This window comes from Schistocerca americana, chromosome 10 (assembly GCF_021461395.2).
Source record: "Schistocerca americana isolate TAMUIC-IGC-003095 chromosome 10, iqSchAmer2.1, whole genome shotgun sequence".
NCBI classification, from domain to species: Eukaryota; Metazoa; Arthropoda; class Insecta; order Orthoptera; family Acrididae; genus Schistocerca; species Schistocerca americana.
This window is the reverse complement of record NC_060128.1, coordinates 51,480,832-51,494,668: the sequence shown is the minus strand read 5'-3', so window position 1 is coordinate 51,494,668 and position 13,837 is coordinate 51,480,832. Positions and strand designations below refer to the sequence as shown.

The 13,837-nt window shown below is 47.5% G+C and overlaps 1 protein-coding gene and 1 pseudogene across 1 annotated transcript in view; one reads left to right on the top strand and one right to left on the bottom strand.

The window, feature by feature from the left end:
* LOC124552658 (transcriptional activator cubitus interruptus) overlaps positions 1–13,837 on the top strand; it is a 175,949-nt gene that overhangs the window by 97,519 nt on the left and 64,593 nt on the right. The window contains exons 3-4 of the mRNA XM_047126983.1: positions 6,821–6,919; positions 11,758–11,952. Of these exons, the coding sequence (XP_046982939.1) occupies positions 6,821–6,919; positions 11,758–11,952 (294 nt within the window). The remainder of the gene's footprint in view (positions 1–6,820; positions 6,920–11,757; positions 11,953–13,837) is intronic.
* LOC124552770 lies at positions 9,586–9,703 on the bottom strand (annotated as a pseudogene).

The following is a 13,837-nucleotide window of genomic DNA, read 5'->3' as shown; positions in this document are numbered from 1 at the left end:
CATCATCATCATCATCATCATCATCAACGCCACGCGTTCGTCTACCATTTCCCTGGGGTAGCTATGAAGTCTTAAGTATCACTACGAAAAAATCAACATCAGCACCGTTCAGTAAATAACATCCCGAACAAATTTCGGCCGTGCTGCCGGTCGTCGCCACGGACGGGAGGAGGGGTCTGGATACCCAAAGAACAACATTTTGGTCGTCTACCATTGTTAAAATTTTCTCGCATGTTGCTCGTCTGGTGTTCAACGATAGAAACACTGGAAGAATGGGGAGCCTTTTGAGACTAGGATTTGACGCAAGTTGCTTCACCTGAAAACCTGCTGAAGATGATTGACTATTTTGTATTGCTAGTTCTGAAATTACAGTGAAATATATTGCCAAAAGAGCACGCCAGAGGAAAAGACTACAAAAAAGGAACCCTAAGGAAGACTAATAGGACAAATATGGCCAACATTAATGTCCTCGTTTCTGGCGTAAATACTAATAAAATCTTTTCTTCTGCACTTCACAAAACTTTCATTTTTCAGTGTACAAGGAACAGTCTCTGCTGAATTACTGCTGGTAAGAAAGCGAAATTTGCTATAGAGTTTGTATATACTATAATACAATTTTCTGTGTTATAGAATTTTTCAAAGCGCTTTACTGTGAAGTAAAATATCATAAATATTAAATTAAAAGAATGTTGCTAGAGTTCTAAGACTGATATTGAGAAACAGGTACATAGCTTTGTTTATCTAATAACTAACAATAGCCTACCACATTCTGAAAGTGGTGAGTAACCTTCGGGAAAATGTTCCTCATATGATACTGTGTACTTAGAGAAGTGCGTGGTACACACTGACCTGTCTTACAATGTATTTATTCACAACCCGCACGATCATCGATGACCTTCACAGTGTAAAAGTATTGTGACAACTTGACACGTCATACATGCTCTTTAACCAGAAAAGACGCTGTAGCTGACTTACAAACGTTAGAAAAAGGTACTCCACGCCATAAAACCTTCTGTGTTAACCTAGGTTTCATAGCGCTGTTCAGTCACTGTCAGCTATCCGCTGTGTCCCCTCTCTTAAATTTCACATTGTCTCCTTTATCGTTTCTATAACGCAACCGCTGCCTACCGTATGGCAGTAATTATTATCATCCCATCTCTTCCCACTGCTACGGTCTCCATCTCTCGCAGGATAAAAAAAGCGCGAGTATATTCGCGTGCCAAAATTTTTGGGAGCTTTTTAAAGGTGCTGAGGAAGGTACCGCTAACCCATTTTTCAGTCAGTCTTTTAAACAGGAGCAAATTAGTTTTTTTCCGCTGGTTTCCTTCTCTCCTCTACCACGGAAGAGTACGTCAGTCATACGTAAAGAACTTTATGGGTCAGTAAAATTTTGATAGTTTACTTACGTGAAAATGAAATAACGCCAAACTAATTTTTCAGCTCAAACGGATTTTACGAGCACGAATATTTCGCACATGCTTCACTATTAATACGTAGTTGGCTCAAATGGCCCTGACCACTATGGAACTTAACTGCTGAGGTCATCAGTCCCCTAGAACTTAGAACGACCTAAACCTAACTAACCTAAGGACATCACAAACTTCCATGCCCGAGGCAGGATTCGAACCTGCGACCGTAGCGGTCTCGCGGTTCGAGACTGAAGCGCCTAGAACCGCTCGGTCACTCCGGCCGGCAACACGTCCAGTGTTTGTCTTTTGCTGTCTGTGTGATGCAAGTATAGGTGCCAGAAAGAAGAGCTGCGAATGAACTGTGTGGGTTGGGGTGGCGGGTGAATGGAATAATAAGATCCCCGATGTGAAGAAATAGCACACCAGTTGCGTTAATAAACAATTTTTAACGTACCTAGTGTGTTATTTCTTGACGTCGGCGTTCTTCAAAAACAGCTGTTGGGACTGATTAACAATGAAACGACGTCTTTGCGATGATGAGCAGAAATGCTGTCGTAATCGGCTCTCGGCGCTACCAACAGAAACTGCAACGTTTAATTTCGCCACGCAATTTCGACACTATGGTTGGTAGGTCGCTGGTGTTGGCAGAAATGAAAGTAACAGGGAAGGCGACATGAAGTGTTCCGGAAAAACACGATATGTGGCGAGTCCGAACGACGGACCCATCTGCCACCTTCTATTGTGGCACTTACTTGCAGTTACTATTGGTCATCGCCAAGCATGAACGTTGCCAGCTTTTTCCATTCAGTTTTTGTTCTACGAGCTACAGGCAGGCTGCACAGAATATATGTTGTTGTTGCTGTTGTGGTCTTCAGTCCTGAGACTGGTTTGCTGCAGCTCTCCATGCTACTCTATCCTGTGCAAGCTTCTTCATCTCCCAGTACCTACTGCAGCCTACATCCTTCTGAATCTGCTTAGTGTATTCATCTCTTGGTCTCCCTCTACGATGTTTTCCTCCACGCTGCCCTCCAATACTAAATTGGTGATCCCTTGATGCCTCAGAACATGTCCTACCAACCGATCCCTTCTTCTAGTCAAGTTGTGCCACAAATTTCTCCCCAATCCTATTCAATACCTCCTCATTAGTTATGTGATCTACCCATCTAATCTTCAGCATTCTTCTGTAGCACCACATTTCGGAAGCTTCTATTCTCTTCTTTACCAAACTATTTATCGTCCATGTTTCACTTCCATACATGGCTACACTCCATACAAATACTTTCAGAAACGACTTCCTGACACTTAAATAAATACTCGATGTTAACAAATTTCTCTTCTTCAGAAACGCTTTCCTAATAAGCCAATACTTAAGTCTACAGCTCTAAAACCGCCAGTATATTTTCGATATTTTTATACGCCGTACGCCGATATTTTACCCATCGACATATCAATATATTTTTTTAATATATCGAGAGCTGATAATGATATTATCTTACGAGGGCTATAAAATAATGAATGATCATAATTTTCTTTTGACGACATACCTTTGCCGGCCGAAGTGGCCGTGCGGTTAAAGGCGCTGCAGTCTGGAACCGCAAGACCGCTACGGTCGTAGGTTCGAATCCTGCCTCGGGCATGGATGTTTGTGATGTCCTTAGGTTAGTTAGGTTTAACTAGTTCTAAGTTCTAGGGGACTAATGACCTCAGCAGTTGAGTCCCATAGTGCTCAGAGCCATTTGAACCATTTGAACGACATACCTTTACTCCTCCTCATAATTTTGGTGGTCGCTCTCAGTCTCCCATGAGTGCGATGCACTTGTCCCAGCGTTTCTGCCAGTCTTCAAATAAGTGCTGGAAAGCATTTTTTGAGAGGTCCTTCAAAATCGCCTCCCCAGTCCTGAGCACTACTTCTGATGACTGATAATGCCTCCCACGAAGGCGTTTCTTCATATTAGGCAGTAGTAAAAAGTGAGACAGGGATAAATCCGGAGAGTACGGAGGGTGAGGGATGCACTTCACGTTGATTTTTGCAAGATACTCAGCAACAGCACTGGCAATTTGCGGCCGCGCGTTATCGTGGTGCAGCATCCAGGATGCTTCCCGGAAATGTGGTCTTTTGCGCCTGATATGGACTTGCAACGTTTCCAGGAGAACCATATATTATTGTCCAGTTACTGACGTGTGCGCAGGTACAACATGCTGATGAACCATTCCACGAATATCAAAGAATGAGATGACCGTAACTTTCCCAGCAGAAGCAACCACTTTTGCTTTTTACTGGGTTGCTGATGAAGGAGATTTCCACACTGAGCTTTGCTGTTTGCTCTCAGGATCAAAATCATGTAGCCAAGCTCCATCAGCAGAGATTACATTTGAAAGAAACTGCAGATCTTCCTCCAACATCAACTTCAACTGCATTCAGACCTGCACGCGAATGTCCTTTTGTTCGGGAATCGACAGTCTTAGAAGCCATCGCGCACAAACACGTGCCATGTGAAATTTTTCTGTCACCAACGTGCGGGTGGCACCCAGTGAAATGTTCAGTATTTCAGAAAGTGATCATCTGTCAGAATGACAGCAGCAGTGTTGATGTTTTCTCCCGCAGGAGCAATAACTGGGGCACCGGGTCCACCTGCCATCAAAATTGACTGCCTCCCCTCTTTAAACGTTTCGAACCACCTTCGAACCGTGCTGTAGGGAATAACAGAGTCATCGTATCGGCCTCGGTTGATGATTTATTGGGATGAAAGCAGAATTTCAAAGCTGCACATTGTCCCTGGCGTCTTACCTCAACTGCAGCGTAGACGATACTGAACACTAGAATGAAATTTTCACTCTACAGCGGAGTGTGCGCTGATATGAAACTTCCTCGCGGATTAAAACTATATGCCGGGCCGAGACTCGAACTCGGGACCTTTGCCTTTCGCGGGCAAGTGCTCTACCGTCTGAGTTACCCAAGCACGACTCACGCCCCGTCCTCACAGCTTTAATTCTGCCAGTACCTCGCCTCCTACCTTCCAAACTTCACAGAAGCTTCTGTGTAGAGTGAAAATCTCATTCTAGAAACATCCCCAAGGCTGTGGCTAAGCCATGTCTCTGCATTTTCCTTTCTTCCAGGAGTGCTAGTTCTCCAGGTTCGCAGGAGAGCTTCTGTGAAGTTTGGAAGGTAGGAGACGAGGTACTGGCAGAATTAAAGCTGTGAGGACGGGGCGTGAGTCGTGCTTGGGTAGCTCAGACGGTAGAGCACTTGCCCGCGAAAGGCGAAGGTCCCGAGTTCGAGTCTCGGTCCGGCACATAGTTTTAATCTGCCAGGAAGTTTGATACTGAACACGTCTGACCTTGCCTGCCTCTCGCAGGCGGGAACCTGGAGTCCCAACAATGGAACTACTACGGCGTGTTTGTTGCTCATTAAGCTAACAGAATATCATAAGATTAAATTTTAGCACGAGAAATTATGACCACAAAACAAATTATGATCATTCTTTACTGAACCGCCCAAACATTGATGGACCGTAGACGCAACGCTGTTGTCAGCTTTTCTCCCGTACAGCGAGAGTGGAGAGACCGCCGTCACACTTCTGTTACGTGTCTTCAGTGCAGTGATTTCCTTTGCCTTCTGCATCCTCATGTCGTCGATTAGTGCCGATTCTTCCGCCTTTAGGGGCAGTTTCCCACCCCTAGGACAAGAGAGCGCCCTGAACCTCTATCCGCTCCTCCGCCGTCTTTGACGAGGCCGTTGGCAGAATGAGAGCGACTTCTTGCGCTCGAAGTCTTTGGCCACCAACGCAGATTACTAATCAGCCTCTCACAGCCGGGAGCCAGGAGTCCCGACAATGAAACTACTAAGCTAACAGAATGTCATAATGTTAAATTTCAGCGCGAGAAATTATGACCGTAAAAAGAAAGATCATTCTTTATTGATTAGGCCTCGCAAAATGTCGATGTTTCGGACCAGCAGTCCTAGCGTGGACACTGCGAGACCAGCGCCCGCACATGTGCGCGGTAAGTTGCGGGCCTGGTGGGCGAGCGGCTGGAGCCTGGAGAACTGGAGCCTGGAGGCCGTAAGTCTGTGCTGGGCGGGACCGGGCAGCGCCTAATGCGACCGATTAGCGTCTCCTGTGATGGACGCCGCCGCAGGGACATCAGTCAGCCGCCGCCCCGCCGTAATGCCCGGCCGCGTCCACTGCAGCATCCAGACCCCTCGGGTACACCACCAGCCAGCAGGCCGGCCACACGGGCAACACAATACACAAGGAACGACACAGTCTCGTAATACACTGTGTGATCAAAACTATCCGGACATCCCCAAAAACATACGATTTTCATATTAGGTGCATTGTGCTGCCACCTACTGCCAGGTACTCCACATCAGCCACCTCAGACAGCAGAATGGGGCGCTCCGTGGAACTCACTGACTTCGAACGTGAAGATAGACGTAAACTGTCCCGATAAAGCCTAAGAACCGGCTTTAAATGACGGCTCTAGCACTATATTACAAACTCCGACGTATCGCTCACACGGTTGAAATGGCTCTGAGCACTATGGGACTCAACATCTGAGGTCATCAGTGCCCTAGAACTTAGAACTACTCAGACCTAACTAAACTAAGGACATCACACACATCAATGCCAGAGGCAGACTGTAGCGCCTAGAACCGCTCGGCCCTTCCGGCCGGCTTCGTTTGCAGAGAATGGATGTACAGAGTGTAAGGGATAACTGTTTACAACCTACCACAGTGGCGTAGGTCAAGTCCAAACGAAGAAACTGGTATACGACACTCGGTGTCTTTCGGGCAGGAAAGCGACCTCAAATCGGCCTGCAAAAGTGAGTTAAGTTACAGCACATGCACGCTGCGCCACGTTTTGGAATATCGTTTTGTCTCTGGCTTAGTCGTACACTCACAGGTTGTAAAACTGACATTTGTGTATATTTTACTTTACACTTAAAATTAACAAATGGTGTGGTTTGTCTGGAATTCTTAATAAGAGGCGACTCTGACTGTAACGGGTAGTTAGTATCCAATTGGGAATATAATTAATATCTCGACAACATGTTCAAAAGTCTTTTTTCGTTCATTTCCGCCTCAGGAATGGTTAACTTACTGATGTTAATAAGGGATGCTGGCGTAAGACGAGGAGAGGAGATTCGACATAATCTGCAGAATAGGTACCTTTTGTAGGCGAATCTGAGGTTGCTTCCCGGTTCGATAGTGTCCCTGGATCAAACTGTTCGCCTCAGTGTCCTGAGATACACTTACCGTATGGAGAACTTAGATGGGGATGCTGTGGTGATTGAAATGAGCGACAGTTGGATGAGTGTGACGTTTCTTGACAGTGTTGGCAGGCCTGGCGCTGAGTCCGGACTAGTGTTCATTATGATGGTAGTGACATGTTTCTTGACGATGTTGGCAGGCCTGGCGCTGAGTCCCGACTACCTGGCGCCGCGGTCGCTCACCGAGCTGCCAGCCGCCTCCACCGTGGCTAGCGCCGAGTTCGCCTTCTCGCTGGACGGTGAGTACAGCCACTGACCTGCCTACCTTACCTTATACTCTGGTGCGCGGAACTTAAGGACTGAAGGAAAAAGCAGTCTCGGTTGCCGTGTTAAAATTTTTTATTATTCGCCACTGACGTGTTAAACCCTTATTTAGGCATGTCCAAATTGGCTGATATTTGATAGCAATGGGTGCACGAGATACTGCGCATAAAATATCTCAGCAGGTAAATGTCCCTTGTCAGAGCTTTAAAAAAACACTTTGCAGTGTCCTTTTTATGGCAATGTGGCCTACAGTAGAGCTTTACATGGAAAACTTAGCGAACGAGTAATGCGTATTCTGGTTGGACTCGTCACACTGGATATGAAGCTCTCCTGTGGGCCTCACCTCGTTTGGTTTACTGTGGACTGCGCCACACGCCGTAATAAGGACACTGCGGTGTGCTGTTTAAAGCTTTGACAAGGGGGACATGCGGGGTGCAGCGGGACTACTCCGCTCAGTTCAGCTGTAAGCCTTGTATAATATGACGTGAAACTTTTTAAAAATCTGTCACTGTGGTACGATTGTGTTATTTTCATTGTGAATACCATACAATGGTTCAAATGGCTGTAAGCACTATGGGACTTAACATCTGAGGTCATCAGTCCCCTAGAACTTAGAACCACTTAATCCTAACCAACCTAAGGACATCACACACACCTATGCCCGAGGCAGGATTCCAATCTGCGACCGTAGCTGCAGCGCGGTTCCGGAATGAAGCGCCTAGAACCGCTCGGCCACAGCGGCCGGCTAAACACATAAAGAAAGGAGAAATCACAGTATATAAAAATGATGGGTCTGTTGCACGCAGTCAACGTGCTATTCTGCCCAGTGTATTACAGTGTCAAAATCACAAGTATTTACCACAACTAAACATTTTTCGTCCTTCAGCACCCACAGACACTAAGTGAAAACATGTTGAACATTGCTGGCACTTTATCCAGAGGAGCTGCCTGTAACACTTGTTACTACTTGTTTCATATCTCCCTGGGACTATGAAGCTCCTGGCATTTTCCTTTTTCATGTGCGGACCGTCTGAAAAGAAACCAAGAAAACGCGTTCTCAAGAATTTCGCAGTAAAACATCAGCCGCACGTGTACTGGGCGGTACAGCCCCGTGTGCAGACGTTGCAATGATGATGCGGCAAATCAGACGTTTGTGGAAAAAGTGGGCAATATTTGTTGATACCCACACTGTATAACCTCTGTCCTTATACGGGTAACAAGAACAGTTTAAAATTTCACTTTATTGTGCGTGGTACACGTAAATTTTTAAGGTTATGTTCTTAAGCTATGGCAATAATCCGTCACAATTCGCTTACCTCTAGAGTTCGTTCTTCTGTTTTGTCAATAATGTAACAGAAAACACCCTTACAACACGCACAGAGGCAGTGGTACACACTGAAGCCAAAACGACCCTGACTCTGTGACGAGTTGGACAGTTGCAAGGTTTCTTATTTCAGGCAGATTAGGCCTGTGGGCAGAGTAGCCACGCTTTACCCTGCCCATCGCTACTAAATATCAGCCAATCCGAAGATGCCTAAATAAGGGTGAAACGCGTCGTTGGGTAGTAATAAAAATTTTAAACACTACAACCAAGACTGCTCGTTTCTTCGAATCATACATACTGGTTGCTGTCCTTCATGAACTGGAAAAAGTTAAGGACGGTAGTAACTTTGAGATGGTGTTTCGCTGCCGTGTAATATTGCTCGATGAATCATGGAGTGCATATAGAAAGAAATCATGTATTACAGTAAAGAATGTACCTGAAAGCAACGCACAATGAGATTCAAAGACAATAATTATGCCGAAGTCACGATTATCTGCCTTGGTCCGTGGACATTACAGTAAAGGGGTCTCGGTTGCGACCACCACGGACAACAGCGTTCTCCCATGCGGGCGACGAGATTGGTGGGGAGTTATCGTGGTGCGGCCCTCCATTCGACCTCCAGTGCAGTGGACAGTAGAGAGCTGGACGGACAGTCGGTCCAGTACCCTCTCGTTCCACGGGCTGCACCACAGCCCTGTTCAACTTAATAGTAGACCACATCGATGAAGATGTAAGAAAGAAACAGGGCTATTAAATGGGAAAGACAGTGGTAAGTGTTATATGTTATGTTGATGATGCTGTACTCATAGCAAATAACGAGATTAATGTAGAAAAGTTACTTCACAAATCTTATAGAATTGCTAAGCAATATAACACAGAACTCTCATCTAAAACACGTAAGGCTGCGGTAATATCAAATGCACTTGTATGCTGTAAATTACAAGTAGATAGTGTGTCCAATGAACGAGTTACAATTATCTAGAGACTCTCATCACCAGCTACGTAAAGATTCGACCACAGATGTGAACAATCAAGTCACAAAGTTAGTAAGGGTAGCGAGATGCCTGCGAAATACTATATTGAGAAAGAAATTTATGCCGACTAAGGAGAAAATGGAACTCCGTCTTCGGGCTACAAGTGGCCCATCGGGACCATCCGACCGCCATGTCATCCTCAGTAGAGGATGCGGATAGGAGGGGCGTGTGGTCGGCACACCGCTCTCCCGGTCGTTATGATGGTTTTCTTTGACCGGAGCCGCTGCCATTCGGTCGAGTAGCTCCACAGTTGGCATCACGAGGCTGAGTGCACCCCGAAAAAGGGCAACAGCGCATGGCGGCCTGGATGGTCACCCATCCAAGTGCCGGCCACGCCCGACAGCGCTTAACTTCGGTGATCTGACGGGAACCGGTGTATCCACTGCGGCAAGAACGTTGCCAAGGAGAGAATAGAGATATACAGGGTGTTACAAAAAGGTACGGCCAAACTTTCAGGTAACATTCCTCACACACAAATAAAGAAAAGATGTTATGTGCACATGTGTCCGGAAACGCTTAATTTCAATGTTAGAGCTAATTTTAGTTTCGTCAGTATGTACTGTACTTCCTCGGTTCACCGCCAGTTGGCCCAATTGAAGGAAGGTAATGTCGACTTCGGTGCTTGCGTCGACATGCGACTCATTGCTCTACAGTGCTAGCATCAAGCACATCAGTACTTAGCATCGACAGGTTAGTGTTCATCACGAACTTGGTTTTGCAGTCAGTGCAATGTTTATAAATGCGGAGTTGGCAGATGCCCATTTGATGTACGGATTAGCACGGGGCAATAGCCGTGGCGTGGTACGTTTGTATCGAGACAGATTTCCAGAACGAACGTGTCCCGACAGGAAGACGTTCGAAGCAATTGATCGGCGTCTTAGGGAACACGGAACATTCCAGCCTATGACTCGCGACTGGGGAAGACCTAGAACGACGAGGACACCTGCAATGGACGAGGCAATTCTTCGTGCAGTTGACGATAACCCTAATGTCAGCGTCAGAGAAGTTGCTGCTGTACAAGGTAACGTTGACCACGTCACTGTATGGAGAGTGCTACGGGAGAACCAGTTGTTTCCGTACCGTGTACAGCGTGTGCAGGCACTATCAGCAGCTGATTGGCCTCCACGGGTACACTTCTGTGTATGGTTCATCCGACAATGTGTCAATCCTCATTTCCGTGCAAATGTTCTCTTTACGGATGAGGCTTCATTCCAACGTGATCAAATTGTAAATTTTCACAATCAACATTTGTGGGCTGGCGAGAATCCGCACGCAATTGTGCAATCACGTCATCGACATAGATTTTCTGTGAACGTTTGGGCAGGCATTGTTGGTGATGTCTCGATTGGGTCCGATGTTCTTCCACCTACGCTCATGATTTCATACGGGACACTCTACCTGTGCTGCTAGAACATGTGCGTTTACAAGTACGACACAACATGTGGTTCATGCACGATGGAGCTCCTGCACATTTCAGTCGAAGTGTTCGTACGCTTCTCGACAACAGATTCGGTGACTGAAGGATTGGTAGAGGCGGACCAATTCCGTGGCCTCCACGCTCTCCTGACCTAAACCCTCTTGACTTTCATTTATGGGGGCATATGAAAGCTCTTGTGTACGCAACCCCGGTACCAAATGTAGAGACTCTTCGTGCTCGTATTGTGGACGACTGTGATACAATACGCCATTCTCCAGGGCTGCATCAGCGCATCAGCGATCCCATGCGACGGAGGGTGGATGCACCTATTCTCGCTGACGGAGGACATTTTGTACATTTCCTGTAACAGTCCTGTTTGAAGTCACGCTGGTACGTTCTGTTGCTGTGTGTTTCCATTCCATGATTAATGTGATTCGAAGAGAAGTAATAAAATGAGCTCTAACATGGAAAGTAAGCGTTTCCGGACACATGTCCACATAACATATTTTCTTTCGTTGTGTGTGAGGAATGTTTCCTGCAAGTTTGGCCGCACCTTTTTGTAACACTCTGTATAAAACAATGGTGCGTGCAGGTTTGACATCTGCAGCAGAACGAAAAAGATAAAAGTTAACTAGAGTGAAAACGAAGGTACTGAAAGTGACCCGAGGAGTAACTGTGTGGGACAAAGGAAGAAATGTGTCGATAACAGATCAGTGTGGAATACGAGATTAACGAATGAAGACAAGGAAAAGAAATTGGAAGGTTTGTGTGGAAAGGATGGGATTCACAAGACGAGGTGAAATGTGTAAATGTGGACGACCACAAGGGGTATTACTACCCAGACGGCTGCCCAAAGATGGGACAGCAGTTGGTCCAGTACTCCGCAGAATGTGGTAGACAAACAAATTGTGCATGTGTGTGTGTGTGTGTGAGTGTGTTTCTGCGGGAGCAGTGTGCCCGGAACGCACTGCCACCGCCGCCCCCCGCCCTTGGTGTCTGAAGCGGCTGGCTGGAGGGAGGTGCTCTGCGCTGCTGCAGGTTCGCGGCTGGCGAGCCCGCGGCCGGGCAGCCTGCGCCAGAGCAGGAAGCGCGCGCTGTCCTCGTCGCCCTACTCCGACTCGTTCGACATCAACTCGATGATCCGCTTCTCGCCCAACTCGCTGGCCTCCATCGTCAACGGCGCCGGCAGCCGCTCCTCCAGCGCCAGCGGCAGCTACGGACACCTCTCCGCCGGTGAGTAACACTGACATCCTGACCACATCCTTAATAACTTGTTTGCCCATCTTTGGAACGAAATACCGGGCGATCAAAAAGTCAGTATAAATTTGAAAGCTGTGGTATTTCGATATCTACTGTTTGATATACCGATATATCGATATTTTCCAACGGCCCTAATTGACCTACAGGAAGGTGCGTTAAGGGGAAATCCCCAGACACTGTGCACAGGTGCGGGTGAGAGACAAATAACGTGACAGGCAGCAGGGTTCGTCGAGGTGCGGGGGAGGAGGTGTACGTGTGAACCAGCCCGCCCGTGGTGGCCCCGAGGGCTGAGGCAGCCGGGAGTGGGCTACAGGCCACCAGCCTCTGGCCCCAGCTGAGGACAACAGGTCCGTCACCGTGGAACGATGGGCTGATGGGTGGCTCGAGGAAGGAGCGTCTTGTGTTCATGCAGCGGAGCCGTGGAAACCGCGGCTGATTACCTCTAGTCTGACAGCTTCGTTGCCCACCCTTGGAACATTCCGACCTCGTGCTTCATCTCTAATGGCCTCAATGTGGATGCGACGTACAGCCCCAAGGTCCAGTCCTCCCTTTCCATGTTGGACACTCGTAACTCTCTCTGGCACCAGATCGTGTCATACTCAAACTGTTTCATAAAACACTGAAAAAAAATACGCAGTATAAAACTGTATTACTAATTTCTGGTGGGGCCCGGTCCCTCTGCCCCTTACGAACTGAGTCACGTTGGTATCGTAAGCCCGAATAATCAACTTTCGCAATGTGGCCACATAGGAAAGAGTTAGTGAGGTTGTGGAAGGTACGAACAGGGATGTGGGATGGCGCCGACTCCGACGCGATAGGTTTGTCTGTTTAGGACCCGTGGTGCGAACAGCCGAATCGAGATGGTCCCACAAATTCAGGACTGGGTTTAAATACGGATAGCCTGGTGGTCAGATGAGTACAGTAAACTTATCCAGGTGCCCTTCAAACCACACACATTCGCTGAGAGTTGTGTCACACGTTGCATTGTCCCGACAGTAGATACCATCGTGCTGAGGAAAATACAAAGTTCGTGCAGGGGTGGACGTGATTCCCAAATGTAGATGCATACTTATGTTGATCCATTGCGCCTTCCAGAATGACGAAAACACCCAGACATTGCCACGAAAACACTATACTGGGGGCTGGACCCTTCTGACGATTGTTGCACGGACGTACACGCCAATGGCCATCCGTCCAAACGAGCATAAAACATTATTCATCTGAAACAGCCACCTGTCACCACTCGCTGAACAGTCGTCGATGAGACACTGTCCCTAGCCCTTCAGTTCATCTGGACAGTCATTCGCTCGATAGTTGCACATCTGTTCGACCGTACGTACACATCTCCTCCGCCATCATTCACCCCGGTGTCCGCCCCCAGTAGCTGAGTGGTCCGCGCGACAGACTGTCAATCCTAAGGGCCCGGTTCGATTCCTGGCTGGGTCGGAGATTTTCTCCGCTCAGGGACTGGGTGTTGTGTTGTCCTAATCACCATCATTTCATCCCCATCGACGCGCAAGTCGCCGAAGTGGCGTCAAATCGAAAGACTTGCACCAGGCGAGCGGTCCACCCGACGGGAGGCCCCAGCCACACGACATCATCATCATTCACCCCGGTCATCTCTGACCTGTGGTGCACTGCAGTTTCCTCGGCTCTTGTTTTGGACAGCTCATTTCCCACTCACAGTATCCTTCAACCGTAGTAACACGTGAAGACTTTCCAGACTTAACTATTTTGAAACTTCTTCCATCCTCGGCCCGATAGCTGACGTACCATTTTGGACGTCAGATAAGTTGCTCTGTTTCCACATTACAACAACTGCACTGCTGACCAATCCCACCCCGACATATACCCTCCA